At 46.0% G+C, this 16,250-nt stretch overlaps 1 protein-coding gene across 1 annotated transcript in view; it reads left to right on the top strand.

Moving 5' to 3' along the window:
• The window catches only part of LOC133349554 (calcium-dependent secretion activator 1-like), an 85,571-nt gene that overhangs the window by 17,140 nt on the left and 52,181 nt on the right, over positions 1–16,250 (top strand). Inside the window, exons 6-7 of the mRNA XM_061563117.1 lie at positions 12,089–12,331; positions 15,281–15,402. Coding sequence (XP_061419101.1) covers positions 12,089–12,331; positions 15,281–15,402 — 365 coding nt within the window. The remainder of the gene's footprint in view (positions 1–12,088; positions 12,332–15,280; positions 15,403–16,250) is intronic.

Genomic DNA, 16,250 nt, shown 5'->3' with positions numbered 1-16,250 from the left:
ATGTGTTTCATTCTAGATTTGAAGCTTTCGTGACTGCAAGGATTCATATTCTTAGGTTTTTTCGGTAAAGTCACGTAGGTAAAACATCAAAATTAATGAAAATAAAATTAAAATTAAAATCACGACGTTTCGGAGGCAACACAAGTCTCCGTCATCAGGCTGTGACGGTCCCACCTGATGACGGAGACTTGTGTTGCCTCCGAAACGTCATGATTTTTATTTTATTTTCATTAATTTTGATGTTTTACCTACGTGACTTTACCGAAAAAACCTAAGAATATGAATCCTTGCAGTCACGAAAGCTTCAAATCTAGAATGAAACACATGCTTTTAGAAAAGCATGTGTTTCATGCTTGTGTTTCATGCTTTTGACCATTTCGTGGAGCCTCAGTGAAGTGTGGAAACGCGGCAGGGTGGTGGCGCAGTGGTAACACTCGTGCCTGACAGCAAGAAGGACCTGGGTTCAATTCCCGACTTGGATGCCTTCCTGTGTGGAGTTTGTATTTTCTCCCCCAATTCTGCATGGGTTTCCTCCGAGTTTCGCCGGTTTACTCCCATAGCTGTAAAAAAAAGTAAAGTATCACAATAATTGCCCAACAACATCGCCCCCTACTGAGAAAACTTGGCAAGACCCGCTTAAAAAAGAGTTGAGACTCAGTAAAGTATTCCCGGCTAAATAACTATTATCTTACCTATATAAGTATTTTTTTGTTTGTCTGTCTGTGTGTGTGTGTCTGTCCGTCTGTCTGTGCGGTTACCTTGGAGACGTTTTAAACTGACAGACTGTGGGGTTTACGTATCGGAAAAGTACATGGATACCACGCCGTATGCCCCGGGACGAAAAAGCGCTATTCGTATATCACATCTGTCAAGTTTAAATTAGTTAAATTAACAAAGTATTCACTTTTATAAACACAGGGTGGCACCAGAGCATGCATCTGCGCATGCACGAGAAAGCTGGCTCTGCGTGGTGGTTGCCCTAGCAACGCACACACGTGATCGGTGGGGGGGAATTCTCATTCGCGTAAAAAATACAATTAAAAATACACAACGCTGAGGTAAATTCTTCACAGTGTAATGGCCTCTTCTCCCCAATGTGTGCACTTACTACTATAGGGTCGGTAGATACTACTATTATAGTCCTTAGATACTATGCCTGCGAAAGTGACACCTCCGCTGGTTGGGCAATCTAGGCGAGGCCGGGGGCTTTGCACGGGACTAGGCCTCACCACGGCACTCTGTGAAGTTAGTAGCTAACTACTATAGAGTCGATAGATATTATTATAGAGTTGGTATATACCACTATAGAGTCTGTAGATACTATTGTAGTTTTATAGATACTGCTGTAGAGTAAGCAGATACTACTATAGAGTAAACACATACTGCTATAGAGTCAGCAGATACTACTTTAGATATTCTTGGTTCTTTCAGTAAAGTCACAAAGATAGAAAATAAAAATAAAAAAATTATGATTTTTTTGTAAATAATAAAACCAAAAAACCCACGACGTTTGGATCGCAACACAAGCGGTCTTTATCAGGCGTAGAGAAAAGAGGGGGCAAGCCTCCAAATGCAACTGCTTATAAGGGTTTCCAAAGTGAGCGGGCGGGGATGAGAGCTGGGAGAAGGAAAGCTGCGTGGCGTAAGTCAGAAAGTGCTAATGTAGGAGTAGACAATGGGGGGAGGAAGGGGGTCGAGATAGGGGGAGAGAGAGGGGGGGGGGTTAGAGATAGGGGGAGAGAGGGGGGGGAGTAGAGATATGGGGGGGGGGGGGGGTATTGCACCTCACTACACACATCCAGACTGCTGACAGTAGAGGTTGACAAGAAAACACAAATCAAGTTATGACCCAAAGTGGTTGATGATATGTTTCCAATGATTGCTGAGTTTTTAACCGTCATCTCGGTTGAAATTGTGTGTGTCTGTAGAAATGGATGGCTTCGTGAATTGATCTTTGGTGATAGCCAGTCGGCTTGCAAAGTACCATCGTCTTAGAGAAATCAATTTCATGTGAACCAGCCGCATTAAAGTAATGATCAGCCACGGCAGAAGTATTGATCCTGCCGTGTTTCAGATCTGCCTTATGCTCACGAACACAGTCCGAGACATGTCATTTAGTTTCCCCAATGTAACTGCTGCCGCAGATATAGCTTAGTTTGTAGACGCCGGGATATTGCATGTCAGGAATCTTGTCCTTCACAGATGGGATCAGATCACGAATTTTATGCACTGTGTTAAATCGGACCTGGATGTTGTGTTTGTTCAAGTTTGGAAATCTTTTTGGTTATCCCTGCGATGTAAGGCAAGGTGATGGTTTTGATTGGATCTTCAGATGGCTCCTTCCTCACAGTTGGGGTGATGGCTTTGTGGGTTGTGTAGCCAGAATATCCATTCGCCTTGAGAGCCTGGTGTACGTGTTTGAGTTCACTGGTCAGGTGTTCATGGTCGAAGCTCTAATGGTGTAGCGTTTTGATGAGGGAATTCTTCTGGGATAGATGGTGGTGGGAATCAGGTTTTTGGTAGGCATCAATATGGGTTACTTTCCTTAGAGTGGCTCAATGAGCCATCTGGTCTCTTTTTGATTAAGGCATCCAAGAAAGGTAGCATGACATCCTTTTCTACCTCCATGGTGGATTTTATTGCTGGGTGTATGGAATTGATGTGGTTGTGGCCAGATGACAAACGTGTCATCCACGTATCTCTTCCACAAGAACGGACGTAGAGTGGATGCCTGGATGGCGTCCATCTCAAAATTTTCCATGAAAATGTTGGCCACAACCGGAGATAATGGAAAACACATTGGGTTGCCTTCAGTTCGTTTGTCGAATATTCCATTCTATGTGAAGTATGTAATGGTGAGGCAGTGTCTCACCAGGGCTGGTACGTCAGTATTCAGTCCTTGTTGGACCAAATCTTCAATTATTGCAATGGTATCGGGCACAGGAACTTTGGTGAACATAGAAATTACATTGAAACCAACGAGTAAATCACCTGGGGACAAGTGAGATGTATTTAATTGGGGATTCCAGGTGAGCTGAGTTAAGAACAGAAGAGGCGGTCTTACCAGTGAATGGCTGCAAGGTCTCAGACAGATATCGAGCCAGTTTATAGGTGGGTGAACCAATGGTGGAGACGATGGGATGATGGGACGAAGGGGTGTACCTTCTTCATGGATTTTTGGTAAGCCATATAGTCTGGGTGGTCTAGCAGCAGAAGGTTTTAAGGAAACCCGTTTGGTTTTATGACTATAATCAGTAGATACTACTATAGAGTAAATACATACTACTATAGATTCAGTAGATACTACTGTAAGGTCAGTAGTTACTACTATAGTCGGTAGATACTACTATAGAGTCGGTATATATACGACAGTTTGTCGATACCACTATGGTCAGTATATACTGCTACATAGTCAGTAGATACGACTATAGAGGCAGTAGATACTGCTATAGAGTCAGAAGTTACTATGATAGAGTTAGTTACTACTGTAGCGTCAGTAGATACTTCTATGGTCAGTAGTTACTACTACAGTAAGTAGATACTAATATACAGTCAGTAGCTACTACTGGACTCAGTATATACTACTGTACAGTCAGTAGCTACAGTGAGGGAAAAAAGTATTTTATCCCCTGCTGATTTTGTACGTTTGCCCACTGACAAAGAAATGATCAGTCTATAATTTAAATGTTAGGTTTATTTGAACAGTGAGAGACAGAATAACAACAAAATCCAGAAAAACGCATGTCAAAAATGTTATAAATTGATTTTCATTTTAATGAGGTAAATAAGTATTTGACCCCCTCTCAATCAGAAAGATTTCTGGCTCCCAGGTGTCTTTTATACAGGTAACGAGCTGAGATTAGGAGCACACTCTTAAAGGGAGTGCTCCTAATCTCAGCTTGTTACCTATATAAAAGACACCTGTTCACAGAAGCAATCAATCAATCAGATTCCAAACTCTCAACCATGGCCAAGACCAAAGAGCTCTCCAAGGATGTCAGGGACAAGATTGTAGACCTACACAAGGCTGGAATGGTCGACAAGACCATTACCAAGCAGCTTGGTGAGAAGGTGACAACAGTTGGTGCGATTATTCACAAATGGAAGAAACACAAAAGAACTGTCAATCTCCCTCGGCCTGGGGCTCCATGCAAGATCTCACCTCGTGGAGTTGCAATGATCATGAGAACGGTGAGGAATCAGCCCAGAACTACACGGGAGGATCTTGTGAATGATCTCAAGGCAGCTGGGACCATAGTCACCAAGAAAACAGTTGGTAACACACTACGCCGTGAAGGACTGAAATCCTGCAGCGCCCGCAAGGTCCCCCTGCTCAAGAAAGCACGTCTGAAGTTTGCCAATTAACATCTGAATGATTCAGAGGACAACTGGATGAAAGTGTTGTGGTCAGATGAGACCAAAATGGAGCTCTATGGCATCAACTCAACTCACCGTGTTTGGAGGAGGAGGAATGCTGCCTATGACCCCAAGAACACCATCCCCACCGTCAAACATGGAGGTGGAAACATTATGCTTTGGGGGTGTTTTTCTGCTAAGGGGACAGGACAACTTCACCGCATCAAAGGGACGATGGACGGGGCCATGTACCGTCAAATCTTGGGTGAGAACCTCCTTCCCTCAGCCAGGGCATTGAAAATGGGTTGTGGATGGGTATTCCAGCATGACAATGACCCAAAACACACGGCCAAGACAACAAAGCAGTGGCTCAAGAAGAAGCACATTAAGGACCTTAATCCCATAGGAAATCTGTGGAGGGAGCTGAAGGTTCGAGTTGCCAAACGTCAGCCTCGAAACCTTAATGACTTGGAGAAGATCTGCAAAGAGGAGTGGGACAAAATCCCTCCTGAGATGTGTGCAAACCTGGTGGCCAACTACAAGAAACGTCTGACCTCTGTGATTGCCAACAAGGGTTTTGCCACCAAGTACTAAGTCATGTTTTGCAGAGGGGTCAAATATTATTTCCCTCATTAAAATTCAAATCAATTTATAACATTTTTGACATGCGTTTTTCTGGATTTTGTTGTTGTTATTCTGTCTCTCACTGTTCAAATAAACCTACCATTAAAATTATAGACTGATCATTTCTTTGTCAGTGGGCAAACGTACAAAATCAGCAGGGGATCAAATACTTTTTTCCCTCACTGTACAACTACAGAGTCAGCAGATACTACTATAGAGTCAGTAGATACTACTATAGAGTAAGTAGATGCGACTGTAGAGCCAGATACTACTGTAGTGTGGTAAAATACGCGGTGTGCACTGTTGGCCGAGGGCAACCATGGGCAGGCAAGTGCGCGTGTGGTTGCACGAGCAAACCTCCACTTCATTAAGGGGAGAATCGGGTGCAGACGGGGTTGGCCGGGGTTGCAAGCTGACACCAGAGTTGTTGCCAGGGAGACTGCGGTAAGGGGTGATTGATGGCCTGACAGGCGCCAGCCTGTGTGGCCCTAAAGAGACACAAGGGAGGAGCTGGACAATTGGGAGGGGGATATATGGAGGTGCGTGAGAGCGGAGCGAGAGTTCGTGTTGCTGGGGACAAGAGAGAGAAGACGTCTCGCCGCTGCCGCTCGAGCCGGGAACGGACCTCAATCCTCACAAGTCGCCGGGCGGGTGATGGTTGATACCCCCACCTGAGTCAGACTAGTGAGTGGGTCTGAGGGAACGTGTCGGCTGTGTGAGCGCTGCCGTATGCAAACCTCTGTGTGAGCGCTGCTGTGTGGAAGCCTCTGTGTGAGTGAAGCTGTGTGGAAGCTTCTGTGTGAGCGAAGCTGCGTGCAAGTCTCTGTGTGAGCGCTGCTGTGTGCGGAGCCTTGAGTGTGGAGCTGCCGAGAGCGAGAGATTGCTGTGTGCAGGTTAGTGAGGTGTAGCGTAGATAAGAGTGGGAATTGGTAAACAGAAGTGATCGTAGCGACAGTGATATGAGTGCCTACAACTGGTGCAAGAATAGGCTAATGAAGTGTAAGCAGGTGACTTGTTACAACGTGTCAGTCTGAGTGATTCTACAAGACACTACACTACTATAGAGTCACTAGATACTACTCGCTGTATTGTATTTAGGCTGTGTAGGTATATATGCCCACACGGGGGTAAAAATATTTTTTGAGGGTGGGGGGTCGACAATTTTCGAAAACCTTTTAGATCAACTTTTTACCGCCCACTTTCTATAACTTTTTGGACTTCTGCAAGCCTCTTATAATTTTGCTGATGGGCAAATGGACAGACAAACAGCACGCCGGGTTTTCACAATAGCTTAGTATTTGTGTAAGTATCTGGTATGATTTTAACAGAAGTTTTGAAATATATTTTTCCCCTGGGCAATGCCGGGTACTTCCCACTAGTTAATAATAAATAACTAAATATTTGACTTTGGAAGTTGGAATTTTTCCTGTTTCACATGTAACATTCTTATTCAGACTGCTGCAACTATATCCAGAAACTATTTCACACAAATGCCCTCCTGTGTCTCCAGAACGGAATCAATGGGAGACAGCAATGATCAACGCTACCTGTGGGAAACATTTCAATTTACGTTGAGAGCTTATGTTTATCTGGATAGGCATCAGCTGAAAATGCATCGTCACCAACTTCAATAACGCTGTTCTACCACTTAAATACAACGATTAATCATCCCCTTCTGTTCCAAAGAAAAGAAGAGGCGGTGTTATTATTGAATCATTATTACTGATTGATGGTGGTGGTAAGAGCCAGTTATACAATATTGTAAATGTGTTGAAATGTTTTGGCTATTACATTACAGGTTAAATACTTGAGTGCTTACGATGATGAAAACCTGTCCAAGTCTCTGATGTTGCACAATTGCCAGTGGCCAAATGTTGATCTTGCAAACTTGCCAAATAAGACAGACATTTTAATTGATCAGGAGCACAATATTTAAATGTTTTCGTACTGGTAGGAACCTCCTGGTTACACCAGCCCACAGGGGATTATTGTGTCCGTCCGTCGTGCATCCAAAAATGGGAGGGGTGGGGCTGGGTGGAGAGGAGAGGGTGGGGAGGGAGGGGCTGGGTGGGGAGGGGCTGGGAGGGGATGTGGGAGGTGGGTGGGGAGCAGAGGTCGCAAACGAGTTTTGATTCCTTACCCGTACCCGTACCCAGCCGCACCAGGGTCGCAAATGGGTACCCGTACCCGGCTGGGTAGGGTACGGGTACCAGTACCCGTACGGGTACGTGTACCCGTACGGGTACCAGTACCCGTACCCGATACCCGGCCGGGTACGGGAGGCCGGGTACGGGTAGCCGGGTATCGGGTAGGGTACGGGTATCGGGTACCCGATTGCGACCTCTGGGATGAAGCCATGTTGCAGGCGCGGGTGGGTTGATTCTAGGAACTTGAGTTGTGAGAAGAGACAAGACGTTAGGAAATGAGTGACAAACGGTTACTCACCAGTGACTCACGGCCTACCGTACCCGTACCCGGCCGCACCAGGAGGGGCTGGGTGGGGAGGGAGGTATCGGGTACCCGATTGCGACCTCTGGTGGGGAGGGGCTGGGTGGGGGGTGGGAGGGGTGGGGCTGGGTGGGGAGGGGCTGGTCACCCCGTGGTCCCCTTATAAAACTCAACGTTTAACCTACTCACGCCAGCTTGTGCCCGCCCTCACAGTGGGCATATTTGCGGAATACACCACGCCGCCGTTGACCCTGGCCATTGACCGAGCAACCCAACGTTCCTACCAGCTCCCTCTGCAGGAATGTGTTTGCGTGTCACATATCTCGAGAATTCTCATCGTGTTCTGGAAACTACTAATAATAGTAGCAGGCTCCTTCTGTATGCCGTGAATGTCTGGGAGGTAGGTGTGACATTTCGCTCTTCGTACCGGACTGTGTTGGCAGGACAACCGAGGCGAGTCCACCTGGCCACATTCCATAGACTGCTGGCGTGTGGTCGCCGCTGGTGCACACACACACACGTGTGTCTGTGTGAAACATCAGCCCTCATTCCCTCCTCTCCTTTGCTAGACAATAATGTGCGGAGGTGATTTTAACTGCTGTTGTGTGTTCACTTTATGTCCTCCCAGTGTTGTAACACAAGTTCTGTTTACATTGCTTCTCTCTCGATGTGTGTTATGCACTGAATTTTCTATTCTGCCTTCTTGTGGGACCAGTCAAAACATTAAATTCAGTCTTGCTTTTTCATTACATATCCAAAATATATAACTTTGCATTTCTATCATTATTATTTTACATTTTATTTTTGTACCTGGTATTCCTTATACATTTAGGTCACCCATCTTGGGCACCATGGTGGTGAAATGTTAACTACATCGCTTGGTATGGGGGTGGTCGTGGGTTCGATCCTTTAGAGTTTGCTTGTCTCTCTCCCCGTGGTCACGTGGATTTTTCTCCGGGTCCTCCGATTTTTCCATCCATATTTAGAAATATGCATTTAGAGTATTTGGCTGCTATATATTTCCACATAAGTCACTTCATTGAGCAGTAACAAAGAGGATATAACAAAAACGAAAAAGTGTGCAAGGAAGCGTAGAGAGATGGGTGTTGGAAATGAAATCAAGAGAAGTGAATAAGATAATGTATTGCAGGTGAAAGACACCATTGTAACTTTTTGATTTAAAGCTTTCGTGACTGCAGGATTCATATTGTAACTGTGAAGAAAAGTAAGTGGGCTTGGCAGGGACACGTCGCTGGGAGAGATCAGAATCAAAATTAGAATTTGATTTGGCGCTTTCGTGACTGCCGGAATTACTCTTTGGTTCTTTTGGTAAAGTCATGTAGAAAGAGAAAATAATAAATTTAATAATAGCATACGACGTTTCGATTGCAACACAAGCAATCATCATCAGGTACAAATGAAAGAGAAAACAAACATACTAAACTTAGAAATATAATGCAATACAACACAGATAGTCGGCTAACATAACAGTCAATTTAAGAGAGAGATAAAATACAGAACCGGAGACACATAGACAGACACATAAGCAGAGAGAGATAACACAGACACACACAGAGACACACACATAGACACACAGAGAAAGCCAAATCAAGTTTGAACCACCTCTCCGTGGAGGTTTTAAGTTTGTTTTCTCTCTCTCTGTGTCTCTGTTGTCTCTCTCTGCCTGTGTGTCTGTCTTTGTGTCTCCGTGTCTGTGTCTTGTCTCTATTTCAAATTTTATACTTAACTTCTAATTTAGCAATCCTTGGAAGAACGTAACCAACCAGGCCATGCGTTAATTGTGTGTTGACCGAGTCTGTGTTGCATTGCATTACATTTCCAAATTGTACTAAGTTTGTTTGATTTAGTGTGGTTTCTCTCTCTCTCTCTGTCTCCCCTCGTTTTGTTGCTCTTATTTCCTGCAGTTACGCCAAGTCTCTCATTGACATTTCTCTACCCCCCTCCCTCTCTCTTTGCCCCCCTCTCTCTCTATTTAAGGCCTCGACACAGAGGCGTTGTTTCTCTGTGTGCCTATGTGTGTCTCTCTGTGTCTCTGTGTTATCTCTCTCTGCTTATGTGTCTGTCTATGTGTCTCCGGTTCTGTCTCTCTCTTAAATTGACTGTTATGTTAGCCGACTATCTGTGTTGTATTGCATTCGATTTATAATGTTAAATTAACATCACTAGACCCAGCCACTTCTTTATGACCCTTAGGCCACACCCATTTCAAACCTGTTGACTGTTATGTTAGCCGACTATCTGTATTGTATTACATTATATTTATAAGTTTACTAGGTTTGTTTTCTCTTTCATTTGTACCTGATGATGATTGCGTGTGTTGCGTTCGAAACGTTGTATGCTATCATTTAATTATTATTTTCTCTTTCTACTTGACTTTACCGAAAGAACCAAAGAGTAAAAATATTTATTTATTCTGGAGGAATCATGTGATGGCCTAGGTTCAAGAACAGTGACGGAGTGGCAGCCAAGGAATGGGAATTGACCATGAACACATCCAGCAGGGGTGCGGAGCGATGCCCTCGTTACGTGTGCAGGTGCTGGGTTGATTGTTAGCATTGAAGCATTGTGAGAGAGATGGTGGCGGCTTTTCAAGGCCTCCATGCAGCAGTGGATTGATGGTAGCTGCTGATGATGGGGAATACCCTTTGCTACTAAACCTTATTTTACTTTAAAAGAAAAATATGCATGCATCCACACGTGAAAGGTCATGGTGAGGGTGTGTGCGTGTGCGTCTTTGGGGAGCGGTAGTGTCGCAGTTAGTGCACAGCGCTACGAACCCAGTAACCTGAGTTAGATGTATGCCGCGGCCACCACCAGTGACGATTTTTTTAACCGGCCCTGGGCCTCCCCTAGGTCGACTCAGCCTCAAATGAGTACCTGGTGCGGTGTGTAAACATCGGTACTCGGGAGGCAAAGGTGGCCGGGCTTGGTGCTGGCCACCCGCCACCCCCTCGTGTGCTGTGCCAGCCTTCATAGGTGCTTGCTAACAGCACTTGCTCCTATAGTCTGTTAAGGCTATACTGGGGATCTTTGTCGCGTGCGTCTTTGTGGCTTACGCATCACAACAACATAGAGGTAAACATCAAACAGCAGGATCAATGGACGCGGTTACCACTCGTCCTGTGCAGTCGAGCGTGGCGGCACGCACGCGGCCCACCACCCATCGCCTCCTCCCCCTGTGTCGCTCACGTATTGGCCACTCTCTCTATATTTCCGCCTCATACCTTGGAGCTCTACCAGGCACTTGCCCCCGGGCCGCCCCTTACGCAGCTGTATTTCATTCATAGCAATAATAATAGTTCAATCTATTTGGTATTCGTACCATTCTTACAGTGGAGGACAATCACGAAGGAAGGTGCTGTGTTTCATAGAAGAACATAGTCTGCCAGTAGGGGGCGATGTTGTTGTGTGTAATTCCAATTGTCATTGATCAAATTTGACCAATTTGGAGCGTGACGGCAGCACACAATGGCCCACTCATTTCGAATGACACCAGGATATCTTTATTGTCCACTGCGAAGCAGACAGCGCGTAGTGTGTCTGCGGTTAATACACCTACAGTAATAACCAGGGTGGCCTGCTGCATTTACACCACGAACCCTTTGCAACAAGCAGCGTATACGCTAGCGCTGGGCCCATGCTATCGCTGTGCCGTGCTACCACTGGGCCATGCTAGCGTTGGGCCACATCACTGCTGGGCCGTGCTAGCACTGGGCTGCATCACCGCTGGTCCATGTCACCGCTGGGCCGTGCTGCCACGGGGCCGTGCTAGCATTGGGCCACACCACCGTTGGGCCACGCTAGTGCTGGGCCACATCACCGCTCGGCTGTGCTAGCGCGGGGCCGCATCACCGCTCGGCCGTGCTAGCGCTGGGACGCATCACCTGTGCTAGCGCTGGGCTGTGCCAGTACTGAGCCGCATCACCGCTGGGCCGGGCCAAGCGCCTGGCTACGCTACCATTGGACCACGCTACCACTGGGCATCGTTACTCCTCGGCCGCCAAGTCACCGCTATTTGTTTCACTGACTCTTCCGCGTTTCACTTCACTCAACGTGGATGCAACTTTGCGCCGCACTACTTTTCTCACCCCCCCCCCCAACTCGCAAGGCATGAAGCAAGGGGTTTATGTAGATTCAGTGTTTTTAGCCATCCCGTTGCATTGCAAATGTCCAATGTATACTGTGGTTGTGCAATTCCTCGCTAATTCAGAGTAGATAAAAAGTCACCGTTGCTTTGCACGCTGTTCAAGTTTTCAACATTGGAAGTGCAATGTTTTAGTTTCCCCTGCAATTGCAGTTCCCCAAGAAACACTGTTACTAACTGCGGAATGCGTTATATCCACTCACATTATTTAGAGAACACCCCATACATTTTTACCACTGAGTTCTGATAACATGACCTACACATCATTCAAGCCAATCCATGGAAATCCCTTTTATCAACACAATTTCTTATTTGTGACATTGCCCCCTAAAAGTTTGCAGACAATAAAGACTTGCACCAAAAACTGGAGCCAGGGTTGTACGACACTGATGCTCTGTGTTGTGCCAGTTTCTGGCGCCAAATTGTCTTGTCAGTATGGAAACCCTGTTGTGACACCCCTACACCGTGCCACATGTGTGGCCTTTGTGAAAGCAGCGGAGAGACTTCCCCGCCTTCGTCCGCGCCGACTCGAGCAGCACGTACGTGGGCGAGCAGCGCTCCAGCATCAACCTCCTGGTGTCCAACCTGGAGAGCCTGCCCGTGTCGCGCGGCCACGGCGACACGGGCCGCCTGCAGAAGCCGCTCAAGCGCTACTACCCCTCATCCCTGCTGGACCCCGGGGAGGACTCGCGCAGCGCCCTCCTCAAGTCCGAGATTGCACTGTCATTCACCCTCGAGGTACGTAGGTACATGTGTAGTATCTCGGCCTCGCTGTGCGCTGCCTTGCACCGCTAGTCGAGTAGATAACCTTGCGTTCAATAAACCCTCGGAGCCAAGATGAACGTCCAACTCTAATCGTCATTTATTGATTGTAACAAGGTAAAACTGGTGAGAAAACACAGATACAGCATCTGTTATAATCCGGAAACACCAACACAATGAACACCACAGCATCAGAACATTGTCTTAGATAACAATAGATCCTGGATGGACCGGGCCCCTACATTACCACTGAACAACTAGACAAAGCACAAGCCGGTGCGTTGCATACAGGCACATCGTGTATTCATCTCACTGTACCCCAAATGTACAGCATTACACATAACACTAAACTGTGGATGAGATACTTCGTCATCTTTACTCTCAGGATCGCAAACATAGGCACAAGTCTGACTCAACCTACTAAATCACAAGTAACATCCACAATAAGGAAAGTCGCAGGCTTCGTTACTAACTAGGCCTCGTATTTACTACAACAACTTAACGGCACCATAAAGGCATTTACATCACTATAACGGTCATTCCAACATTACAACAGCATTGCCAATATTATAGGAATATAAACAACTTACAGACAATGCTTCTTAAGCTCCCACAATGGACAAGTGCGGCTGTGGTCTCACTGAGATGCGATGCGTGCCGCCATCTTGACTTATCTGTGTAATGGCCAACGCCCGCGTGGTACAGTGGAAATCTAAAATCGTAACTTCCTGGTCACGTGACCAAAATTAGCATAAAAAAACAGGAACTTCCTGTGAACGTACGCTCCACATCTGCCGTGAGGCAAGACATGTAGTGTTGTAAATATAGGCGGACGATTTCTTGCCTTCTGTCCGGGCCACTTTATTACAGTTCGTTACATAACACTTGTTAGCTAAGCCGAGGATTCACCGCCCATCGCTCGTTCGCTCCCTCACTCACCGCGTCCTTATCCTATTTCCTACTCTCCTTCCCTATCCTATTCCCTACTCTCCTTCCCTATCCTATTCTCTACTCGCCCCATTTCACCCCTCCCGGCTGCCGTGTCTCGCTGTCTCAGCGGATTGACACCACGGCAGCCCAGGGGGTCAAGCTTGCCGACGTACTGCGCTTACCCCTAGCGACCCTATTCTATCCTGCCCAGGTCCACACAGGACTACTCTCAGCCTAACTAGCTTGGCGGGTCCGGCTTCAGCTTCTGTCATCTTCTGTCTTCATCAACTCAACTCCCAGGCTCGTTTTGCCCGTCTTATATATTCCTCGCGACCCCTTCCAGAATATTCTCTAGAGGACCCTCTATGATTGGTGGATACTGATCTTATCAAATCCCGGTCCACCTTCCCCCTTGTTTATCCCAACAGAACTACCCCAACGGTCGTCCTGACCTTAGCTGCTCTTACATCCCCCCAATGATGCTCACCAACCGCCTCTTCTGGCCACCCAGCGCGGACATGTAGTCGTTCCCGAATATGCGCGCGCTGAACCACGACACGTGTGCATGTTGAACTTTTCTGTGCCGGATGTAGCCAACTGTGGGCTAATCAGTGGGGGGCAGTGCTAATTACCGCCAAGTCAGCGAAGGTAGAAAGTGACAGATCTTTGGTGCGGTGACGTGGCCCAGCCATTGTGCACTTGCGGTTTGCATGGTTTTCGCCGTGACGTCAAGGATCCCCTGACGTTATTAAAAAACGAGTCGGCAATTGTGTGCCGGTTTCACGATCCAAATTTGAAAAAATTGCACCACCGTTTACTCAGTTGGGATGACACATCGCAACATTGCCCCCTAGTGTGAAACTATTGTGGACTATGTTCCACATACAGTAGCATCTTTGTTCACGATAGCCTCACGCTATAATATTTGCATGAATACCAAATTCACTAAACTATGAATTATTATTTTTAACTTGTTCACAGCTATAATGTCTATAAATTTGTCTTTTTAGCATAACAGAATTACTAAGTGTTAGTCTATCTGCTTGTTGCTACAACAACATAATATTAGAGTGGTTGGCTACGTGCGGTTTGAAAGAAGTTTAACATACATACATACACCATCTTTCTGAGATTGCCCAGTGTTTATTGAATTACTGATACTTTAACATATACATGTTACAGCCCTTTTGTCAATCCACTGCTGTATAAGGGTTTCCCCATGCCGTACGGTCATGGTGTTATATTTGACCATACTTCACCACGCTGGTTGGTGAAGCAGGAATCCATAGATGGTGAGAGCATAGTTTCGTATAACGATTGATTTTTATACGCTGCTTTCAATGTACTAGACGTCTGTGAAAAAAAAGCGTTGTAGCTCATCAGATTCCTCCAGTATAAAGATATATTCTGAAATGTTCTGATGTAATCCCATGGGTGATAATGAACAATAGACTTCATTTCACCAGGTGAGGACCAATGGAGATAACAAAAAGTCTCGTTTTTTAAGGGTGACCTGGGTCAACAGCTGATGAGAGTCTTTTTCAAACCGGTGCAAAGCACAGCAGCACGAATTACTTATCGCAAAACACTTTCCCTTTGAGCAAACAGGAATGCGGGCGTTGGGTTGTATATCCATACAACAAAGTAATGCCGCTCATGCTTGGCTTCTGCTGTTCACTCACAGTAGGTTTCATGAAAAGGCAGATTGTTACCATTGCACTAACAAATGCAAACTCAATGCTATTATAAAAACATGGTGCAAAATGTAATAAAATAAGGTGGAATTTAGTTATAAACAAATTACCTTCAACTTTGCACGTGAAGTATCTGGATTGCTATGGGAAACCGCCGCGTTAGTGGGCCCGGGACGTTCACTGCGGAAGGGATGCCGAGAGTTGTTCCGACTACCATGGGTGATGGCCCATTCACTCCTGGCGCAGTGTCTCAAGGATTTGCGACGCTGTACTTGGACGGTGTGTGCCTCTGCTGTGCAAGGTGGTGGTGATGGAGGTGCTGGGCTTGCGGTCGCTCACAGCCAACCGCACCGTGTACTGCACCATGGAGGTAGAGGGAGGGGAGAAGCTGCAGACTGAGCAGGCCGAAGCTTCCACACCAAAGTAAGATAAATGTGCTCTCCTTTCTTGAATCTAACCACACGTTTCCTTGCATCCGTGTCCCCCTGCACTGTAGCTTATGTTGCAGCTCTCGGCAAGGAAAATCTCAGCACAAGCAGGGACCTCTGAAAATGCTTAATTTCCTGGACAGACTACTCTTATTGTTATTTTTATGAGCAAATTCCTCTTTTTCATATCAAAAACGATCTCACCACATTCATCATTGACACTGCTCCACTACAAGAATTTAATTAATAGTATTATATGCATAGATGTACTGTTAAATTGGCAGGGCAATTAATTAGTAATTTCTGTGAGGATTTCTCAAATCCATAGTAAGTGTGATTTTGAATTTTGCTTTATGCTTACCAGCGACTTCCTACAATCATTGGAATGGCTCCACAGAATGTAATTGAAATTTATAAAGTTGGGCATAAAAAAAGCGTTCCCTCATAGACAGGCTATCTGGATAGAGGAGGAGTTTTCCTTTCCCATTAGGGAAGATGTGCAAGGCTCCAGCAAACGCACTCCCCAGCTTTTGCCTTATGTGCTTCTTGGTTGATTCCTTGACTTGGACAATGCCTAGGGAGTTCATTGAAGAAACCAGTCTAGAAGTGAGATCAGTCATTATCATCACTTGAGGATTGCCAAAAAGCTCCACCCTGATGAAGAGGAACAGCTCATTATATGACTGATTCACAGCAGCTTCGTACTGGGCTGCAGCATCATTATCTTCATTGCTGGCAACCTCTTCTTTGGAAACCTCATCTTTGGTGTGCAGTGGAGAGCATGGCCTGTGGTAGTGCCCTTCAGCTACTACAAGGTTTCTACTCAATGGCAAGGATTCTGCT

The sequence above is a fragment of the Lethenteron reissneri genome, chromosome 30, assembly GCF_015708825.2.
Source record: "Lethenteron reissneri isolate LAM-NWPU_2019-01 chromosome 30, ASM1570882v1, whole genome shotgun sequence".
NCBI lineage: Eukaryota > Metazoa > Chordata > Hyperoartia > Petromyzontiformes > Petromyzontidae > Lethenteron > Lethenteron reissneri.
The sequence above is the reverse complement of the archived record's forward strand: the minus strand, read 5'-3'. Positions and strand labels throughout refer to the sequence as shown.